Source organism: Hyaena hyaena, unplaced genomic scaffold (assembly GCF_003009895.1).
Source record: "Hyaena hyaena isolate Hyena2069 unplaced genomic scaffold, ASM300989v1 scaffold_1035, whole genome shotgun sequence".
Taxonomy (NCBI): Eukaryota; Metazoa; Chordata; class Mammalia; order Carnivora; family Hyaenidae; genus Hyaena; species Hyaena hyaena.
Window position 1 is genome coordinate 590,599 of NW_024081669.1, and position 24,640 is coordinate 615,238.

The 24,640-nt window shown below is 33.6% G+C and overlaps 1 protein-coding gene across 1 annotated transcript in view; it reads right to left on the reverse strand.

The window, feature by feature from the left end:
* Nucleotides 1–23,974, reverse strand: part of LOC120223757 (attractin-like protein 1) — a 519,004-nt gene extending 495,030 nt beyond the window's left edge. Inside the window, exons 1-2 of the mRNA XM_039221981.1 lie at nucleotides 23,797–23,974; nucleotides 22,614–22,707 (exon numbers count right to left, since the gene is read on the reverse strand). Of these exons, the coding sequence (XP_039077912.1) occupies nucleotides 22,614–22,707; nucleotides 23,797–23,974 (272 nt within the window). The remainder of the gene's footprint in view (nucleotides 1–22,613; nucleotides 22,708–23,796) is intronic.
* Nucleotides 23,975–24,640: the final 666 nt, after the last annotated feature.

Here is a 24,640-nt window from a genome sequence, read left to right on the forward strand (position 1 = left end):
CATATTTTTTAATTAATGAAAGGCCAAATAGTTGAGAATAATATGCCAAAGAATCACTTTACATTCTGAATGCATTTATCAGCCATGTGTTGCTAGTTTTTTTATTCATGCAAAGAACTGAGTAGAAGAGTAAATCTTTTTTTTTTACACTAACTACAAAGTTAAAGTAGAAATATAATAGTCCTTTATACCACTAACTTTATTCTCAGTGAAATAATGAAAGTTTGGGGATTAGGTTTCCTATGACCTCCTCAAAAGCAACTTCAAAATGTGTGATATATAGTAGTTTTCTAGCAAGAAAATGACCACACTCATTGCTTCTGGGTTCAGCACTCCAGGCTCTCTGCTATTTCTGTGCTACTGCTCCTTCCTTTAGGCTCACCTCCATAAATTCCATCACTTTGTACCCAATACATATATATACTGAAGGACTGATTTACAATACTATAAATTTGGCTTGTTGCAAATTATCTCAATACTACTTTCAGAATAGGAATACATTCAACAGAATAGTGCCTGCACTGCTATGAATGATATTCCCTCTGCACTTTATTTGTTTAAATAGATGGCATTCAAAGTACCACAGCAATCTAACTAATTTTAATAAACGTAAGGATTTCAAGTACTTTTTAATTGATCTATATGTTGACTTTAAGAGCTCCAGATACAAACCTAATTCCTCATTAAGGAAGTTATATAGTTTTTACTGTTTTGATAGTATTGTTATTCAAATTATTTAACCTTCAATGTAATACAATTTTTATAAAGGAATGGTTAAAATTTTATTTTCTTCAAACCATAAATTTTCTCAGGAGGATGAAATCATATGCTCCTCTTTAGGACATAATTTTTGCTAGTTTTCATTTACTCAAATCAGCAGTTTTAACAGAAATAAGGAATTAACACCACCTCATTAAGAATTAAGCTGAGATACTTTCTAGAGTTCTTGAAGCTACCTAACATAAGAATTATATTCTCTTTCAAGCTTTCAAACTCAAAAAAGCAAAGTAGAATCATATATTGTCTGAAGTTCTTTATAAGTATTGAATTTTGAATGTATTAAAAGTATTTTCAAAATGTGTGATTATGAGTTGAATTTAAACATCAATTTTTGAACATTTGATTTCAGCTGTCATTAAAAAAAAATCACTAGTGCCTACAAATAACTAAGGAAATCAATAGTTCCAAAGGAAACACTATGAAACTTTAGGCATTATTCAGCCTGTAAAACACAAAAGGAGGCATAAATATATGCAAACACATGCCTAAATTTTCATTGAGACATCTCAACATCATCAGGATGATGATGTTCAATTGAAATATCATATGTTTGCACGTATAGGAGGATTAGGAGGAACTTGACGGAGGACCAAGGGGGAGAAGAAGGGCGGAAATGGTGGGGGAAAGGGAGAGAGGCAAACCATGAGAGACTCTTGAATGCTGACAAAAACTGAGGACTGATGGATGTGGGGGGGAGGGGGGATGGGCATGGAGGAGGACACTTGTGGGGATGAGCACTGAGTGTTATGTGGAAACTAATTTGACAATAAACTATTTGTAAAAAAAAAAAAAAAAAGAAAAAAAGAAAGATAATGTTCAATTTTATCTAATAAAAAGTCCAATAAGCTTTAAAGGAGCCAGAAAAGTTGACCTTACTGTTCATATGCATAAGTAAATATATTACTAGCTCAAGTAACCACCAACTGATGAATGGATAAAAATATGGTATATACAATGGATATTATTTGCCATAAGAATGAAAATCTTGCCATTTTCAACAATATGGATGGAACTATAGAGTATAATGCTAAGTCAAATAGATCAGTCAGAAAAAAGACAAATACCCTACAATTGACTCATAAGTGGAATTTAAAAAACAAAACAAATAAGCAAAGGAAACTGAGAGAGAGAGGGAAAGAGAAGCCAAGAAATATACTCTTCAACTATAAAGGACAAACTGATGGTTAGCAGAGGAAAGGTGGATGGGAGGGAAAGGTGAAATAGGTGATAGGGATAAAGAACAAATTTATCATGATAAACACTGAGTAATGTATAGAATTGTTGAATTGCTGTATCATGTACCTGATAATATAACACTATGTTAACTATCCTGGAATTAAAATAGAAAACAATAAAAAAAAGAAAATAAATGAAGAGTTTTTAGGGGAACTAGATTTCAAAGATAATAAAATATATTCAAGGCCTGTAATTAAAATAGCACAGTATCAGTGCATCAATAGAAAGACCAAGGTACAGAATAGAAATTTAGAAACAGGCTCAACTATCATATACTAAAAATCTGGTATATGATAAAAATGATATTTTAAATTACTAGGGTAAAGTCTTTTTCATATGGTATGCAGAGAACTGGATAGCCATTTGGAAAAACATAAAATCAGATTCAATCCTCACACTCTACCCATATTAAAAAAAAAGAAAACAACTCTAAATGGATCAGACATCTGAGCATACAAAATAAAACTTTAAACACATTAGAAAAAAAGACTACACGGTGACAAGGTATACTGAAAGGCATGGTAAAAATAAATGCTGTTAGTAAAATCAAAAGACATAATAAATTGGGAGAAAATATTGACAACATATGTGACATAAAAGGGCTAAAGTCCCTAATTTATGAAGAACTCTTTAAAATGAAGAACTAAAAATTCCATAGAAAAACTGACAAAATACATAGACAATGCACAAAAAAAAATGATAAAAAATCATTCTTAATTATATGAAAAGATGTCCAACATCACTTATAATCAGGGAAATATCAGCCAAAACTATACCAAGATGACATTTCTCCTCGATCAGACTGTCAAAATTTCAAAAGCATAGCAATATGCTCTGTTTAGGAGACTGTGGGCACACAGTGCTCCTATACAATTATGACCTGGTGGGAATACAAAATGAATAAATCTCTATGGAAGAGAAGTTAGCAATGTCTAACAAATCTACACAAGCATTTATTCTTCAATCCAGAAGTCCCACTTATAGGAACTTTGGAATCTAAATACCCATGAACACAAAATTTGTTAAAGAATCCACAGTACATAAACACAATGAAATACTATACATCTGTAAACAAAACCAAACAAAAAAATGATAAACAATTTAATGATCTAATACAGATACGTAACTACAGTATGTCCCTTTTTGTGTAAGAAAGAAAAGAATAAATGTCTACATCTATGTGTGCCTGTGTGTGAATATACATACACATATGAAATATATGAATAAATATATGTCTATATATATGTATGTATACACACACACACACACGAATCACAGGAAGAATAAACCAGAAAATAATGATTTTGTTTACCAGAGGAGAAAAGAGGAAATGGGGACTACTCTCTCTGAGTATATTTTTAAATATTTTTCTCCTTTGAAAGAAGGTCAATGTTGAACATATTCCTAAATATTCATATTAAGCCAATAAGAATAGGAAAAGGGGGGGGAAAGCCTAAAGCACAAAGTAAACTAAAAGAAATTAATCTAATAAATTTCAAGTGAATACTACACAGCCATCCTGAAGAGAAAAGGAGGAAGGGAAGGAGGAGAGTAGTAAGAGAGAGGTAAGGAGGAACAGGAAACAAAGAAGAAAGAAAAGAGACCATTCCAAATAACTTGTTAACACAGTATCTCACAATATATCCTCAATTCTGGGCAGATAAAGGTGGAAAAAATCAAACTTTTAAATCTTTTTAGGTTTGCTTATTAAAGTGATATAGACAAAGCAATTCTGAAAGTACTTCTTGTATCAGAGAACTGAGCAAATAAGGTATGTGTTAATGTCACTGGAAGCCACTGTTTTCACTAATGGAGGAGACATATAATTATTAAACTGGAAAAGGTCCAAAAGAACATTGGAGGGATGTACTGGAATTAGAAGCCTGGGTATGAAGTAATGTTTTCTAAAATATATACATGTGTGTGTATATGCATGCACATGTACACATGCATATGTATATATGCACTTAGTATTTATTTGTATATATAGATAAATAATTATTTCCCAGTTCTATTCAATGAACAGGCCATTAAGTTAAGACACTTCAGTACCAAAGAGCATAACAAGCACCAAGATATTCACCTCTAATATAATTCTTCACTACAAGAAATCAGAGCTCCTCAAAAATATTTTTTAAATGGCCGATTCAAGGGAGAACAGGTATAAGATGAGGCTGGAATGTCTTCTTATAACAGAAAGTAAGGAAGAATTCACAAAATGATGGGTATGTGTCATAAAAATACAAGCAAGCTTGAAGTAGCTCCTACTGGCCAAAACTGGAACAATATGAGTACTAAATAATTACGTACAACAATGAATTATCAACCACTAGGGAAAACAGGAATTCATGAGTTCAGGCCAACAATAAATAGATAAATAAATATTGGAAAAAGAAGAGTTCTTACTAATAGAATTGTAAGGATGGACTGTTAAGAGTAGAGGAAGTATGAGAGTTGGTAATCATCATAGTAAAGATAAAGACCAGGGATGAAGAATACATTTTCTTATTAATATGTCATATCCTATAAGATGAATTTGTCTCACCTATAATTCACTCAAAAAAGATGTAGAAAAGAAAAAAAAAATCAGGCCTACTTGTCATATCTCTAATCAAAATCCAAGATTTTGCATTCTAATAGCACAATCAACACCCATGGAAAAATATATTCACTATAAGGGATAAAATGAATAAAATCTCAAATAAATAATAAATGTATAGATGTGTAAATTTATAAATGTATGTATAAATGTATCACTTTTACCCAATGCTGTGCTATTGCAAATGAATCATCTTCCCATCTCATTTCCCACATATCAAAATCAGTTGGTAAAACCACTGATGTGAACCTGTTGTAAATATAATCAGCTGATACACTGAAATGTATGGCACAGCCATTATGGATTTTCATGTAACCTATATAATAATGTGATTGGGAATCAAGATTATCACAATCTTTCAATTGCACTGTGGATCTTGTACATAAATGTAATTAAAAAATCAGAAAAGGAGTACCTAACTATTATTTTCAACAAAAAGAGAGAGCAATATTGCAAAGAAAATTCTAAATTCTTTCTTACTAGAATTTTACATATATGAATGTGAAATAAAGATTAAGAAAAATGTTTTAAACTATGCTTTATTCTGTAACAAACCACTGTGTTAACTAACACCAAAGTAAATTTTCTTTATAGTCTGTTTTCAGGAAAGTCTTAATTTGCATTGTTGAAATTATTTTACTCATTCAAGAAAGTGTATTTTCTCATCTCAAAGACTGAGATGGCCTTCATAGTTTGAAACTCTAAAAGTACGTAATGTGTGTATTATATATTTAATACACATGTATATAATTCAAGTACATTAAATAAAAGGACACTGTATATCCAATGTATATCCAAATGTAATCCAATTGTATATTTGCACTAGTTATCTATTGCTAAGCCACAAATCACAAAACTTAACAACTTTAATCAGCACATATTTATTATCTCAAAGTTTTTGTGGGTCAGGAGTCTAAACATAGAGCAAAGATGGGCTCTCTGATTCTAAGTTGGCTACAGTTGGGGTTCACTGTATAGCTGGAATCAAGGTGTTAGCTAGGGCTGAGTTCTCATCAGAGGTTTGACTGGGCTCGGGCGGACCTCCAAGCTCCCTCAGGTGGTTGGCAGAATTTATTTTCTTGGGGCTACAGAACTAGAAGGCCTTGGTTTCTTGCTTATTATTGGGTGGAGACTGGTGGAAATGGCCTTACAGCTCCTAGATGATACCGTCAGCTGCACTTACTTCTTCAAAGCCAGCCAGAAAGGGAGAAACTCTCTAGAGCAAAACTTTTCTGGTAGAACACAGACTTAAAGCATATGCATGTTAGTGACCCACCAAAATGAAAGAAGTGATATATCATTACCCTTGCCATTTTCTCTGGTTTAGAAGTCACAGATCCAGTCCATATTCAAATAAAGGGGATTAAATAATAGGTTGACTACCAGGAGGCAGAGATCATTGACAGTCATCTTAGGATCTGTCTACAATAATACTTTGTTACACATAAAATTCATTATAAAATATTTCAATATATTTATTTGAGATATGAAAATGTACTAATCTAATTTACATAATAAATAATTTGAGAAATTAAGTTATTTGATCAAGTTCTAACTCAGATTTTAGGGGTAAAGTGAATGTAATGGGAAAAGTATAGATATAAGTAATAATTCTTTAAACATATTAACACTGCACTATATAAATTATATTAATATTTCTAATATGTAGGCTAAGTAATATTTTTAAAATTCAGAATCTTTCTGTATAAAGATTAGATACAAACATTAAAAGCCTTCAGAACTGTTCTGAACTGTTTAATTATAAACATAACTTCAAAGTATTCTGTGTCTGAGGAAAAGGGATAATCATCCTCTATTCCCAATAAACAAACAGCAAGACCTTTTAAGAAAATAGTTTTAGGCAGAAATCTTTAAGAGGACTTTGAAAGGGCAAATATTGTCATTACATGTCACCTAAATATTGGCTATCATTTGTGTGAATTATCACACAATATCATAAATAAAGCCTTTTTAAAAAACAAAATATAAAATAATTTCACATTTCTAAGTGTTAAAATACAGCATTTCACTTTGTCCCTAATGGTTTAAATATTTAAATATACATACATATACATCTTAAAATGAGATAGACTCTTTATACAGAGGAACTAAGAAAACAATTGGGGGAATATCTAATTGTTACAATTTTGAAATATCATGACAGATGATTTAAAACAGTTGAGAATCTAGTAATAAATTTGCATTTTCATGAGAAATTATAAAACGTCCACACAAGATAAAACATATTTGCTTTTGTTTTGTTTTTATTCATAAAAATGACATACAACATGAACAAAAATGGGATATAAGGAATATCATAGTATCAAAAATAATAACATATTTCTAAGACAATTTATCTTTAAAAAATAAGAAATTAAGGTAGGATATATCCTTAAATAGTATAGGTTCTAAAGTTATTGGTTCTAAAATTATAAATTATTTATGGATTTCAGAGACCAATAATGATAAACAGAACCAGGTAAGTTGAAGATAACTAAAAAAGGTAGATTTTATTTTTTAATGCTTACAACACTGGAGAGCAAAAGAGTTAAAACTTGCCAGTCCTGGGTACAGAAGAAGATAGATTCCTAGGATCATTTTGTGACAGTATTTTGTCCCTGGTTATGGATGGGGACAGTATTTCATAGGAAAAAGGGTGAGAGTCTAGGCCCACCAAAGCTGGTGAGCTAAATCCCAAAGAGTAATAATCTTAGGAATTTGAGCAACGTAAGGCCATCCACAGACTGCAGATCTGTCCTGAGTCGACCTTATCTCTGAAAATGATTAAGGTTCTACTGCCCTCATGCACAGAGCAGAATTACATTCTCTTTGGAAAAGATTCAATCTATGATTAGATTTTGCAAATATGGCATTAAGGACAAGTTTCAAAATAACTAGGCATGGAAACAAATAAGAAAATAAGAACAGGAACTACCAGAAACAAATTATGATGAAATAGAGATATAGAAATTCAGATGTTATCAGGGAAAAGACACAGGTCTTAAAATAACTATCTTTATTATAATGGAAGAGAGAACAGAAATGATTAGAAATTTGCAGAAAAAAGTCAAAACTATAAAAGACAATTTGAAATTATAATAAATAAGTTTAAGAATTTAGTCTGAAAAAGTGTGAAATATAAAATGAAAATGCAATAACCAAGATTAAAAGCTGAATGGATAATGTTAAGAGGAAATAAGACACAGTAGAAAAAAGTGAACTGAAAAATAGGTCAGGAGACAGAGGAAAAACATGAAAGAAACATAAAAGATATGGTGTTACTAGATTCCAAAAACAGAAGACAGAAAAGAAAGAAGAAGCAACATTTAAAGAGTTCTGGCTGAACTTTCTAAAACTTCTGAAATGCTAAATGAAAAAAAAATTATAAGAAGAATTAAACATATCATAGTGAGACTGATAGAACAAAAAGGGATTTTTTTTAGAAACTAAAGAATTAAATAGACATAAGAATAAATTATAAATCTGAATAGTTTATATTCTTTTTTAAAATGAATAGATTAGTCAACAGACACATGAAACGATGCTCAGCATCCCTCCTCATCAGGGAAATACAAATCAAAACCACACTGAGACACCACCTCACGCCGGTCAGAGTGGCTAAAATGAGCAAATCAGAGAACTCTAGATGCTGGAGAGGAAGTGGAGAAACAGGCACACTCCTACACTGTTGGTGGGAATGTAAACTGGTGCAGCCCCTCTGGAAAACAGTGTGAAGGTGCCTCAAAAAATTAACAATAGAACTCCCCTATGACCCAGCAATAGCACTGCTAGGAATTTACCCAAGGGATACAGGAGTGCTGATGCATAGGAGCACATGTACCCAAATGTTCATAGCAACACTCTCAACAATAGCCAAAACATGGAACAAGCCTAAGTGTCCATCAACAGACGAATGGATCAAGAAGATGTGGTTTATCTATACAATGGAATACTACATGGCAATGAGAAAGAATGAAATCTGGCCACGTGTAGCAACATGGATGGAACTTGAGGGTGTTATCCTGAGCAAAATAAGTCAGGCAGAGAAGGACAGATACCATATGTTTGCACGTATAGGAGGATTAGGAGGAACTTACTGGAGGACCATGGGGGAGAAGAAGGGGAAAAATAGTTGGGGAGAGGGAGGGAGGAAAACCATGAGAGACTCTTGAATGCTGAGAACAAACTGAGGGCTGATGGGGGTGGGGGAGGGGAAGGGGGGTGATGGACATGGAGGAGGGCACTTGCGAGGACAAGCACGGGGTATTATATGGAAACCAACTTGACAATAAGCCATTAAAAATGAATAGATTATATTATATTTTAAAGAAATAATTAAAACCTTTCACATCAAAAAATCTAGGGCCTTTTGACTACTTCAGTGATATTACCTAATAATGGAGAAGACAAGGAAGTTTCAAATAGTACTCTCCAAAGTCTCTAACAAAATAGAAAAGGCTGATGTTTCAGCATACATTAAAATTAAGAACTTCTCTTCATACAAAACATAAAAAACAGTATGAAAATCCAAACCATAGCATGGTATTACCACACAAATCATCAACAAAAGACTTGCAACCAGAATGTATAAAATATTATTACAAATGATTAAGAAAAAGAATCCAGTAGAAAAAAATCACAAGAAATTTGAAAGAGCACTATTTCATAAAAAATAAAATTTATTTGGTGATTATACATCAAGTATTTTAAAGATTAAACACATAAGGCTTTAAGAACTAAAGAATCTCTTTAGTTCTTAAGAATCTCTTTAGTTCTTAAGAAAATACAAATTCAGACTGCAACATAAGAATCCTTAAAACTAAAATGTCTTATAATACCAAGTACTGTCAAGAGTATAGATATTAAGAAAACTTATACAGCCCTAGAAGAAGTATAATTTGATGTAACAATTTTACAAAAGAGTTAATCTTCTAAAATTGAAAATATAGATGCCCAATATGTACCCATCAAAATTGTACACAGCTGTGAACTAGGAGATATATATGAGAATACTAAGTACATTAGAGGCTGGGTTTTAAGGTTGTTTATTTATTTACTGAGAGACTGAACAAGGGAGGGGGAGAGGGAGAGAGACAGAGAGGTTTCAATGTGGGGCTTGAACTCACAAACAATGAGATTATGACCTGAGCTGAAATCAAGAGTTGGTTGCTTAACCAACTGAGCGATCCAGGTGCCCCCTAAATATATTAGTTTTAATGGTTAAAAAACAAAACAAAACAAAGCAAAGCAAAACAAGACAAAAACAAATTAAAACAATTAAAACAAACAAAACAAAACAAAAACCAACATTATCAAAGAAGAGATAAGAGAATGAATAAATAAAGTGTGGTATAATAATGCAACAAAATACTCTACCACATTGAAATGGATCGAGTTACCACTACATGGATGCAACAACCTGGATGGTATCAAAACACGTTGAGTGAAAAACATGACATAAAACAATATAGCCACAGACACTGAAGAAAATATTTGCAAAAGATATATCTGATAAAGCAGTTATCCAAAATATAAGAAGAATTGTTAACTCAACAATAACATACAACCTAATTAAAAAATGGGCCAAATACACCTCACCAAAAATGATATCCAAATAAGATTTAGCAAATAAACATACAAAAAGATGCTGCACATCATATATCATCAGGGAAATTCAAACTAAAACAAGATACCACTACACACCAACTGAAATGGGCAAAATCCAGAACACTGACAATAACAGGTATGTCAATGTGGAGCACCAGGAACCCTCAGTCATTGCTAGTGGAAATGTAAAATTGCACAGCCACTTTCAGAGACATTTTGGCAGCTTCTTACAAAATTAAACATACTGACATCATAGGGATCTAGCAATTGTTCTCCTTGGTAATGACCCAAAGAAGCTGAAAACTTATGTCCAGACAAAAGTGCACATGAATGTTTACAGAGGTTTTATTCATAATTTCCAAATTTTGGAGGCAATCAAGATGTCCTTCAGTAGATGAATGCATAAATAAACTGTGGTACAATGAGACAAAGCCCTGAAAACAAACGAGCTACCATGTCATCAAAACACATGGAAGAAACTTAAATGCATATTACTAAGTTAAAGAAGCCAATCTGAGGGGCGCCTGGGTGGCTTAGTCGGTTAAGCGCCCGACTTTCGCTTAGGTCATGATCTCGCGGTTTGTGGGTTCGAGCCCCGCGTCGGGCTATGTGCTGACTGGCAGCTCAGAGCCTAGAGCCTGTTTCAGTCTGTGACTCCCTCTCTCTCTGACCCTCCCCTGCTCACGCTGTCTCTCCCTCTCTCTCCTAGAAATAAATAAAACATTAAAAAATAATAATAAAGAAGCCAATCTGAGAAGGCTACATACTGTATGACTCCATCTGCAGAACATTCTGTAAAAGACAAAACTATGGAGACAGTAAAAAGATCAATGCATGCCGGAAGTTATAGGAGAGAGATGGACGAATAGGAGAGAGGGGCACAGGGAATTTTCAGGGCACTGAAACTACAATGTTTGATACTATAGGAGTGGATACAAGTCATTTATAGATTTGCCACAGTCGACAGAACGTACAAGACCAAGAGTGAACCCTAATGTATGTAAACTCAGGACTTTGGGTTTTAATGATGTGTTAATATAGGTTCATAAATTATAACAAATGTACCATTCTGGTGAAAGTATAGATAATGGAGAAAGCAAGGCATGTATGGGATAAGGGGTATATAGGAAATGTTTGCACCTTCTGTTCAATATTGTTGTGAACCAAAAACTGCTCTAAAAACTAAAGTCCATTAAAAAAATACAGATTTACAAAACAAGCCAATGAAAAGATTTTTTTAATACTAATTCAATGTCTTTAAAATTAAGATAAACAAAAAAATAATTACTGGATCAAAATAAAATAAAAATTACTAATAAATTAGAAAGTATTTCACATTAAAAATATATAAACTGAAGAGAGATTAATCTAAAACTCAGTACAGTTAGAGTGCAAGCTTCTGAAAAATAAAATCAATTTCTACATTATGTAATTCTTTCCCTACAAGAAAAATAGCATTAATAATCTTTATCTGAAGAATAATTTTAATTACTACATACTTTACATTAAAATTAGAATTTAAAAGGTAGAATAATGTATTGTTCACAAATACTATTTATACATTTTCCAACAAATTCTCAGTAGAAGACACAATTTTTTTCAATCCAGAAATAGTGCCTCAAATCTCATTTGCCAATTATCCTTTATAAATAAAAGATGGGTATACAATAGGTAAAGAGCACTGGCTTTTTAGTTATAGAAAGTTAGATGAAAGTTCTAATCTAACACTAAATTGTGACCTTGGACAAACTAACTTTTGTGAGTTTCTGTGTCCTTAATAGTGAAATGGAGCTAAAAATACTACCTACTTTACAGAATTATTCTAAGAATTGCATACAGGTACCTAGCCCAGAGACAGGCATTTGGTAGAGTCCAACATATGTTAACTGCAATAATGATGATAGCAATGACAGCAATGAAGAAGAGTAAAAACATTTTAAAAAATTACCAGATACTATATTTGCACCTACAAATGTCAAAACACAACAAAAACACAATTATTTGAGATACAGATTATACTGAAATATTTTCAATCATCTATCTTTTTTCCTAGAAGTAAGAGTGCTGCACTGGAGCCACCAGAAATGAATAAAATGGACATAGCCGTGAACAGCAATAACTCATCATTTTTAAAAAAAAATTTATTTATTTTGAGAGAGAGAGAGAGAGAGAGAGCACAGGGGAGGTGTAGAGAAGGAGAGAGAAAGGAAAAGATAATCCCAAGCAGGCTCTGCACTGTCAGCCCAGAGCCCTACACGGGGCTCATTCTCACAAACCCTGAGATCATGACCTGAGCCAAAATCAAAGGTTGGATGCTTAACCGAGTCACCAAAGCGCTCCTAGCAGTAATTCATCTTAAAACATACCTGCATTTGAAATCCATCCGTATTTTGATACAACATCTACACATATACCGGATATATTTTCCACATTAAAATGTTGACATTTACTGTAATTAAATCCTTTATAAAAGGTTAAGTTGGAACATACTAGAAGGCATTTATTTCATTTGTTGATAGTTTCAGATAATTTTTAATAATAAATATAGAAGAACAACCACAATAAATTGAAAGTTTAACATATATTTTCTTTCTCTGGCATTTAAATCTGTTTCTTTTTATAATTGTTTCCAACTTATAATTAGTATATCCTACACCTTAACTTGATACTCTGCTCCTTACCGCACCTCTTTTATACTAACAGCTCAAGAATACTATATACATTGACCCCTATTCTGCCCATCTAGAATTAAAACCACTTAACTTTTCTAAGCCTCAGATCAATATAACAGTCAAACTGAAGATGAAGGACTATGCTAAGGTCTTCTAAGAGACAGCCTTCAGTGAGAATAGCCCTGATAAAAGAGATGGAAGAGTGTACAAACGTTTTAAGAGATGAACACAGATAAGCAAATTGACCCAAACACCTCACAGACAATTCATTAAACTAATACCAGAAGTCACACTTAATGAATAGGTCATTTAAGGTAATTCAATTAAAAGTGCTGTAATTAAGTGTGCCAGGCAAGATGCCAAGGTAACAGTAATTACTACTGGAAGGGTATGCTTACTCTTCTATGCCGCTCTTTAAGGTGGTAAAAGACGAACTTAAAAATCTCAGTAGTTTTACACAAGAAAACTTTGATTGTATTTTAAGGCACAGTCCAGTGTAGAGGGGTACAGCTGGGAAGATGTCTTGCTCCGTGGAGTCTTCCAGGACCAGCACTATTCTTGAGCTCTATAATCTTTCAGGTCCTCATCTTCCTCTCCACTGAACTACTGAATGGGGAAGAGAGGATGTATGATGCAAGAGTTTTTTAGGGGCGAGGCCTGGAGTAATGGACACTGGTTAGATGTTTATTGGTCAGAACCCAATTACAGGACCTCTAACCTAACCAATAGTAACTAGGAAATAGAACCTGGTTGTGTTTAGATTGACAACTAAATGAAATTCTATCTAGTACTGCTCTGGGGCTTAGAAAAACTAATGGCAAAGATAACAGATTTGGAAATATGTCCCTAAAAATCAGAAGTTTGAAATTCAAGAAGACATACTCCAGAAGAATTCAAACATTTTCTTGACATAAAGTTATTTTTACTCAAATTGGACTTCTTGCCAGGAGAGCACCTTACTGGGGAGCTGGGAGGTAAATAATACCAAATCTACTTACACTGAGCAAGCTTAAACTGAATTGGTAACCTGCTTTCTCAACTGATACTCTGAGATTTATGGCTTTATGGCCTCTCACTGGAATAAATGTTTTTGAAATAAAGCAAGCAAATGTGTTCCTCAACTATCTTCTATCTTAAGATATCAAGGCTGCTTGGCTCACCAGCACAAATAAACCATTAGCCCTATCAGTAGTTGCAACTACACTGGACAAAAATGAGCTACAAAATTCTAACAATATTTAGTGTTAGTATTTGAAGATTATATTCACCAGATGTTTATCCAATTGTGTTTATGAAGCTGATAATCTACATGCAAATTAGATACAGCACAATACAGTACAAAAAGGCAGGTTGTACAGCAAATGATTCCTTAATGTAGGTTAAGGCACAGTGATGAAACAGGTATTATATTTCCCCATTCTCAATATAGGAGACTTTTAAAAATGACAAGAGAAATGGGGAAAACAAAAGTCCTAAGTTATATTCATTTATATTTGTTTTTAAAGCCCCTTCTATGTGCTAGGAATTAGTCTCGAAAAGAAGGCACAAGTTTGATCTTCCTAAAATGGAAAAGGCATTGGCATCATCCTCTGCCTCCCTCTCATTAAAAAAAGGAGAGAGAGAAAGAAAAAGACCAGATAAAATGAAATAGAAACAAAATGAAAAAATGGGTAATAATCTTAGATATTGATGGCCTAAAGGTAAACTAGGGAGGAAAAAAGTACTCAGGAAGAGTATCCTTCTATGGCAATATATCTCAAAATGCATCAAGGAATATTATTTCACAGTCACCTATAATATTCAAGAAAGCAAAATTTTGATTCTCAACCTAGAAATTAAGTCACCATATTCCTAGAGATTTCTTTTTTACACTAATTTTGGGAACCAGTGTCATCAGCCTAACATAAGTAGCTATGAAAAAGTTATAATCAGCAAAGAGAAAGGCTATAAGGAAAAAGGATATTCATTTATTAATTTACTAAATTAAAAGATCCTGCTTAGTAATAGTGCCATTATCTCAGATAATTATATTTACAATTCCAAATGTCTTTGAGAAATTTAATCTTCAGTTTACTGTGGATAAAAAGTAAAGTATGATTATGGATCAACCCATCAATTTTGATTAATCTAATAACATCATACTTAACAGTGCTATCATATATATAATTATATAATAACAGAACTAATGTATGCAATTTTCTCCAGAAGTCAGCAAATCTCTCTAAGATCTTAAGTGCGATAAATGAAACAAAAGTTTTTTGGCTAAAGAAAAACACCAATAGATTAGGTGATTCTCAATGGAGGTAAATGGAAGGGGAGCAATTATTTATCTCCATAATTACAGATCTTGATGGAACTTACTAAAAGGGCCAAAAGGGATGCCAAGGATAGTAGACATCATGATGCACAAGGCAACTCCACAAAACAAATTGATCCTAATCCCACATAACTTTTGAACATGGAAAATTAACAAGCTTTTGTTCATAATTATCTGAGCCTGGAACTTAACTCCATTTTACATATAAACTCAGAGTAGCTTTTGCATGTTTACTACATACACTGAATTTTCTAGAAGTGCAACTACCACATAAGTTGAAAATACACCCTATACAATTCTGATCAGAATTTAACAAAAATGTGTTCATGAGTTCAGAAAACTTCATCACCAATAGCTGTGCTGTGCATGGCATGCACAACACACATCTTTGAGTATGCCATGTGTCTACAGAGTATTTGAGACTCCTTTTAATAAACTAAGAACCACATATTATTAGTAGTATCAACTTATTAACACTATAATTCATTAATAAAGTTATTAAAATTATATTATTTCTATCTTATATATATATGTATATATATATTCTTAAAAACCTGTAAGGCTACAATACAAAATCTTTGTGGTAGAAACTGTGTATTAAAATTATTCACTTGGGGGTTGCCAATTGATTTTCAGCTCTTAAAATGTTCCCAGATGCCAACAATCTAATTCTACTGGCTCTTGTATTACTGTATCTCTTTCCAACCTATCATCTATTTCTTATTATCTATGAAATGATCGGGTTTCCAAACTCTTTTAAAATATCAAAACTTGAATGTACACCTTATCACGTAATGGCGTTTCAAGACAGAAAATATATTTTGTGACATTTCATCATAATCCTGTCCATATTTTAACCACTCAAAGATCCAGCTCATATTTGAAATATGATACTTCCTCATTTTTTCCATTTCAGGTTTTGACATGAGATCTCTAATTTCTGATTTACCATCTTTATTCAGTCTAGAGTGAATGAAAGGAGTTTCAGGGACTTTTTCCACATGGCTGTTTCTAACTTAATGGCTCTTTTTCCACAGGTCAGAAATCTAATATGAGGGGTCCACAAGAGGCTACATATAGCCATCCAACTATGCACTAGGGACAGGGAAAATGACCACAATCTGTAGACCCAATATAATCAATTAAACACATTTATACCAAATTCCACTTTTTACCTAGTCTTCATAAGTTTCCACTTTAACAAAGGGCTGTGACTCTTCATCTCTAAATGCTAAGAGAATCCCATAATTTTCAAGATAATTATGAAAATTATAAACTTCTGAAGAATGTTATTTCATTCCCATTGAGAATCACTGACCTAATAAATTAACGTTTTCCTCTGCCCAATCCAAATACTCTGAGCTTCACATTTACTACGTACAAGGCATAATAACACTTTATTAACTTGTTAGAATTTAGATATTTCCTGGTAATTAGAAGTAGATTAGAAGTCTAATCTAGGATCAATCCAGAAATGTGTCTTTTGTTTTTTGTTTTTTTCTTCACATGTAGTTAAGATAAAATTTGTCAATAATGTCTTCTGAAATATTAACGTAACTTAAGATACATAGTAACAATATTGAAAGGATCTTTACGTGAATAAACTAATGATATTTTGGCAATCAATATCAGTTCAAATACCTTATTCAAAAGCCCTTTGGAAGTTTCTGTATTCCCTTTTCCAGTGAACAATTATCTACTAAATGGCTTGAGGTCCCAATGGAGAAACTGGAGGAATACTGATTGTGTATATTGATGAGATGGTATAGTGCTTCCTCAACTTTATTTGATAGGTTCTGGGAACCAGAGATTCAGATCAGAATCATAAAAAACGGTAAAGAATCACAATTTTCTATTGGACAACTGACATCAACTTCCCGCTTATTGGTTTATGTTTTTCTTTTTTCTGGCAATATAAGTCAAACAATAATCTAGTTGGCTGTCAATTTAGCTCATCCATCAGAACTCACATGGGCATTACCATAAATTCCTGACAACCAGCATACACTGTTGGCCACTTGGTCTTGCCAACTATTAAGATAATTATATCTACATTTAAGAGTAAGGTGCAACCACCTGGTCTTTACTATTCTGGATTCCTGACATACCCACTGATATTAGGGAGCCCAGCTGACTGGTAACATTTTCTGTTTTCTACTATGGCCAACAGAGAACAGCCACCACTGAGTATGACAGATTCCAGAGCTTCCCTTACTCTTTATTGTCTTAGTGAAGGAAGTGTTCTGGAAGACCTCCAAGAAAATAAGATCCATTAATGGGCTATCTAATATTATGTAATATATGTGTTCCAATATATCCAACTTCCTGAGCTTTCTGACTCCAATGCTCAAAATTTCTTCAAGACAGTTCTACCCATCTCCCAACCTATTTACTAGAGGTAATCAGCATGCCCACATTTTAAAGAACCATCATCAAATACAGGCATCATGAAGACCTGAAGTCCTAAATCATAGGAGAGTGATAGCATATCAATAAATTCTCCCTTCTCCAGTCTGATATTTCATGCCCCTTTGTCCAATACCCTGAAGGTTCACTCTCATATATGCACTGCTGATTCCTGCCTCTGTCTATTTCTCAGGCTCTGCAACTTTTTCAGGGAATAAGCTATCTCTTACCTATCTACAGCAGAGATGGTGTCTTCCCAGTCATGCTACTTTGAGATTTGACACTTTTTACTGATTTGGAGGCAATAAATAGAGGCAAGGTGCACTCTGGAGGAGGTCAAACAACTTTTTATAAAGAATAAACATCAGGTCAGGTGAAATCTTCACACTGCTGCCAGGGAGAGGGAAGCTACCCTACTCTAGCAAATGACAGAGGACTACTTCTAGCCAGGAGTCTCCAAGGGAATGAATCTAGGATTCAGAGTTCTGTGGTCATACTTGTAAGTGTCCCTGCTGTTTGAGGGTGAACCCCCACTCCTTGTCATCAGGCAGTGACTGGCATGGGTGAATTGTCACAGCTGACCTTCCAGTTTCATTTAAAGCCAGCCAACCTTATAATTATATCCTAGGCAGAATTTTCAACATACTCTGCTCTCTAGCTGTAGAAGCTAAGAGTCTTTAAATGTTGTTATAAAGGCCTTCTGATGTTCACAGTATGCCGAGTTGAAGGAAGGCTCCTTCTTTAAGGCTTTATGGCAGTCAACAAAAGCCAGCCAAGTCCACAATATAGTTACTATCCCCTCATAACTTTCAGGTACTAAAGTCGCTGCACAAACTCCTACTTCTCCTTCAACCTATACTTTATCCTATGAAACACAGTTAATATTCTCAATAATTATACTATAGCACTCCAGGATAACCACTATCTCACTTACCTAGCATTATAGTGATTATTGCCATCTGGTAAGTCACCCAACTACAACATCCCATGCTGACGATCTGTTGCCAGAAGCCACTTCCAGAGCAACTGCCTTAGTTGGAAGTACCTCAGTACCAGATGCTGAGATAAGGGCTTGGATGTGGGTACTGTTGGCCAGTTATCTGAGGAAGCACTGGTGACATAGTGGGAAATGTAGGACGAAATCTCGCCCTTCACTGTTTGAGGATGACGCATATTGGCATAAACTGCGTTACCCTTCCTAGCTGCACCGGGCAGCAATGAGTAGCTCTGCAACTAAAAGAGGACCAAAGAATCTCATACTTTATGTGGAAAAGTACAGGAAACTGTCCACTATAGCTTTGATGACACCAGGACTGCCAAGGGAGTTGGCAAGATACATCATAAGTATCTACCAAAACATTTTATCAAAACTTCTTTCACTTATTTTTATTTTATTAAAATACATCATTTCCCACTGAACAAAGCCAATTTCTTTCACAAGGGGTTGTTAGAAGGCTGAAGGGAAAAGAAAGTTTACTACTGACCTTCTTTACACTATTACATTGAAAAGTGAGACACTGTATTTAACAGAATCAAATATGTGTGACCCTCACATATAAAACTGAGAAATTTTTCAAAAATAATAATGTGGTGTTTTCTTTGAAGTCTGCATGTTACTCTTTGAAAGTACACAATTTTCATAGAGAATATCACCTCCCTCATTACATATTTATCTTATAGTTCATATCTCCATTAAATTCATGTTCTAAGTTACCATTTCTGAGTTCCAGCTATGTTTCAAGTCAGAACCAGAATGAGAACTTCCACTTCCTTGTCAATATAAATACTGTACTGACCCTTTAAATGAGTATTTTGACCCCATTACTGCAGCCTTGGCCAGTGAGTCTGCCATTCCCCTTCCTCCAGCTTACACCACAGGAAATACATTCTTAAATTTTTCTCCACAAAACCTTGAGCAAATGGTGGGCTTCACTGGGGGAGAGAGGATACTCTAATTCCTGTGGCCCCAGGAGCTCTGCTCTCTATTGACAGTGCAAACCTGAGCAACAATTTATCAACTACCTCAGCTCAGCTCCTGTACATTTCCAGTTGGTTTCACTCCAGGTAAGCCAGTGATCTATCTACTCTGCTCTCTCCCTGAAAGCTCTTGTTTTTCTTTAGACTATTGGCTATTTGGTTACCCTGTAATCTCAATTCTCCAATGATTTCCAGCAAGCTCATGGATTTTCAATTTGTCTAGCTCTTGTTTCTTTCATTGTAATGGTAGGACCAATGGATACTCGTACCAGCTCTCTATGTCCTTGAAAAAAAACCAGAAGTGCGATAGTCATCTCCATTTCCACCTCTTTGCTTTACTGATGTAGTTTCCCCTTCTGTTTACTATATTCTCTACCCAGAACACTCTACCTCCTCCTTCAAGTTACGGCTCAAGTAACCTCTTCTCAAACTTACCTGACCCCTCCAAGGTAAATTAATCCCTCCCTTTTCAGTACTCCTTTAATACTTTCTTTATTCCATCCCATTAAATAAGCTTATTGAACCCTTACATCGTGGTACTGATGATATGATCCCCAAAGAATTTCATTTTAGCAAAGGATACGGGCAAGTACACAGATAAGGCAAGAAACAATTTAGTGCATAGCAAAAGAACCAATTTCAGTTTGAGGAGGTTATGAAAAATACACAAGAAGATGTGATGCCCAACTATATACTTAAATCCAAAAAGAAATTATCCTGTCAAGAGGGAAAGGTTCACAAGCACTTCAAATCACTAACACAACCAATTAGTACATAATATTTTGGCTAGTATCTCTACTGTTAGCCTGAAAGATACTTCAAGCAAAAACCGTGTTATTCATCTTCATTAATCATACAAGCACTCATTTAATAATTATTTAGTGATTTGAATGACTAGCTTTGCTTCCTAACAATATGTTATTTTCAATATATGCACAATGTAGAAAATAATTGCTTTAAGAATGATGATCCTGTTTTCATTGCCCCATACTCCAAAGCCAAATAAATAAAATGAAGAAAAAATAAAGAATATAATTCTATCTACAAAGACTATCTAAAAAATACTGTACGCATTAATATTCTAATATTTCCTTGCTTATAAAAATCATAAATAATAACTAGAGCAAAATGTACTTTCATCATTCAGAGCTATATAATTTATTGTTTTACTATTTCATACATATGCCAAATCCTGTAACTTTGTATTGCTAAGCTTATAATCCCATGAGCTCAATGAATTAAAATACTGCTCTCTCTAATCTGGAAACAAAAGTATCTTTACTAAACTACCACATCATATAAGAGATAATTATTATAAATGATTACATATGTAAATGAATATATAAAAAATATATAAAAGTGATTATACAAAAATACAGTACAAATTTTAATTGTCAGTTTTATTTGATAGAATAATGGAATCTCAGAACAAAAATAAAACATTGGTTGTTTATGACCAGAACTTGATACATACTTCATAGAGGGGGAGAACGAGTCAAGAAGCAATGCAAAATAAAAACAAGGCTCTTCTTAAAATTTCATTAAGAATTTCAAGACGGTAACAGTAATGCATTTAGTCAAGCATGATGCCCTTCTAAGCATGAAGCCCTGTGCAAATGCACAGGCCATGAAGGTGGTCTGCTTATGAATATCAGCATTCAGCAAAATATTAGAAGTATCTTCTGTATTAGAACACAGAACTCTGATTTAATTTCCGTGGGTATTGAGACCAAAATAGCTTTCCTTAATAGGAATTTCCCTAAGATATTATACTTTCACCACATCTCCTTTTTAAGAGACTATGGCGAAGGAATAAAAACTGGTTCTGTTCACCTTCTCTGAACTTAAAAAACTATGATACCTCCATGCCTAGCCAAAGACATGATCATCCACCCTGAAATGTTTAAAATAAGTCTACAGCAAATAGCATATTTGTTTTAAATAAAAACAAAATGATCATTTTCCATGGTTAATAGGTTCCTTTGGATATAAAAGTTTTAGAAAATCCTTTATTAACTTTTTATATTTCTATAATTATTAGACTTAGAGTTTATAATTTGTGTCAAACACATTTGTATCTAATATAAGTGCATATATACTATTCAGAACAATAAAATTATTTTAATACTATATGCTACATGTAAATAAGAAAAAAACAATCTTTAAATAACATCAAACAACTCCTCTTTAGGGTTAATTTTGGGCAAGGGGAGAATAAATCTTGAGAATAACACTAAAGTATAATATATGTGCTGCCAAAACAAGCACTAACAACTAACTTATAAAAAGACAAAAGTCATTCATAAAACTCCTGAAAGCAGAGTGACAAGAGTGGGTTCCTATCAGGTGAAATGGAAAAAGAAGAAAAGTATAAGAACCACTTGAAAGGCTTAAATGACTACAATTTTAATTAACAATGACTGATTTAAAAGAAAGGCAAAAAACATTTGATCGGAGTAATTTATTTAGTTAGATATGGAGGAAAATTATAAAAATAAAATGCAAATTTGATATATGTGTTTTCCAAAAATTTAAGAGTATTTCCTTTTTGTAAAAAGATACTAAAGACAGGGACAGGTCGGTGGCTCAGTCAGTTAAGCATTCATCTTCAGCCCAGGTCATGATCTCACAGCCCATGAGTTCAAGTCCCACTTCAGGCTCTGTGCTGACACCTCTGAGCATGGAGCCTGCTTCAGATCCTGTGTCTCCCTCGCTCTCTGCCCCTCCCCCACTAACAGTCTGTCTCTAGAAAATGAATAAATATTAAAAAACAATTTAAAAAAAGAAAGATACCAAAGGCAAACATATTCTCTGGGTTCTATTTTAAAGACTCCACAAAACTGCCATTTTAAAAGGCCTAACTTTTTATGAGAATTGATAAAATATAACTAAATGCAGTTTACAAAAATATTGGCTGCCTAACTAGCATAATACTGAAGTTAAAAAAGGAAAACCTAAACAATTTGTTTACAGCAGAAATTCAATCCACATAAGTTCTAAAAAATTCATTTTTACTTACAATTGACACTGATCACCTTTTATTCCTTTAGTTGTACAGAAACATTTTCCTGTGTGCATATGACAAATGTTGGCATGGCCACTGCAGGTACAAGCTGTAAGTCACAATAAAAATGATACTTAGTATTCTCCATCATAAACTTGCATCACATTTCCAGATATTATCTTTATCTTATTTTTATACTGTGTATTTTCCCCTTGCCATCCAAAAATTAGGGTTACCACGTAAGCTATTTTTAACTAAAGGGAAGTAAATTGACTTATTTAAAAATTTTGTGAAACTCTTTAAGGTCTTTGGGGCATCCTGAAGTTTAGTGTGGGTACATGTATTATTATATTCATCTTTGGGTTCCTTTCCATTTCTTTTTTTTTTTTTTTTAATGTTTTATTTATTTCTAGGAGAGAGAGAGAGAGACAGCATGAGCAGGGGAGGGTCAGAGAGAGAGGGAGTCACAGACTAAAACAGGCTCCAGGCTCTGAGCTGGCAGTCAGCTCAGAGCCCGACGCAGGGCTCGAACCCACAAACCGCGAGATCATGACCTAAGCGAAAGTCAGACGCTTAACCGACTAAGCCACCCAGGCGCCCCATGGTTCCTTTCCATTTCTGATTAGCTACATCTATTCAATGAAATGAATTTCAAAGAGTACAAGAGTTTTAGAGTCAAACAGCTTAGCTTTAAAATGTACATCTATAATTACCAGCTATGTGACCTTGGGCAATTTATTTAACTTCTCTACGCTTTAGTTGCTTCATCTGCAAAAAACAACAATAATACTTAGTTCTTAACTGGGTGTTATATGTTACGTCACGAATCACTAAATCCTACTATATGTTAACTAACTAGAATTGTAATAAAAAACCGAAACAATAATTAAATATATAAAAATACTTAGCTCTTAGTAGTGATGTGAAAATTAAATGAGATCATGTGTTTTTGAATATCTAACACATGTCAAATACATAAAAAATGCAGCTATTACTTCTACTACTATTACCATTGCCAACAATATAATAAAAATAGTTATATATTATATCAAAAAAGCATGCGTATTTATTGTTCCCAAATCATCTTACTAAGGTTCTCAGATCATTCTCAGTTTTAGCATTCCAGAATACTAAGTGAAACATTCCATGGTATAATAGTTACAGTCAATTTGGTTCAGGTGAACTCATTTCATCTTACTTTGCATTCCTTGTGGAAGAGTAGCATTCCCACTATCTGGAACACAAACTTCACATGCAATTGTGTCCAACATCCAATCCATGTTGGTTGGTTCTAGTTTCTGCAGGCACAATCTCTCTTGTATCTGATCCCTCCTTTCCATTGTGATAGCCATTAATTGGTAGTAAAGTATCGTCATTCACCTGCCCTTACTGACTCCAGTACAATCCCATATCTGATCTTTCTACCTAGGCTACAACGCATTTGCCAGTCCTAAAATATAGTCTAAAGAGACAAAGCCAACCATGTCACTAGCCCTTTCAAAAATCTTCAATGAGAACTACGCTGTTGCTGCACACCTCCAGCTAGTTAAACACTCTCTTGATAAAAATGAAATAATGTGGCCTTTTCCTGATTCAGATACACATATATTAAGTCAGTTAAGGAGTCACTGGTTTTGATAAAAGTATAAAATATTCTAGAACACTAAGCAACTTGCTAATTGTTTATAATTATCTGCTTTCATGATTAACATAAAGTAAATACACACACCCCTACACATATGTATAAAATAAGTTTTGGTACTAGGTAGATTTCTAAGAACTTGGTTTTTTATCACTATAAGAGATTTCCACAAAAAATTGTGATTTTTTTCCTGCTAAAGAATATTTAAATAAATCAGCATAATTTTCCCTTAAGTTTGTAGAATTACCTATGGAAACTCAACATGTGAGAATTACAGATATGAATGACAATGCGTAGACTGAAAGGAATAAAGAAAACTATCAACAAGCAATAGCGGGTCCCTAAGATATACTGATGACACATAGCTTCATAAATAGTAAATGAATATACCATGATATCT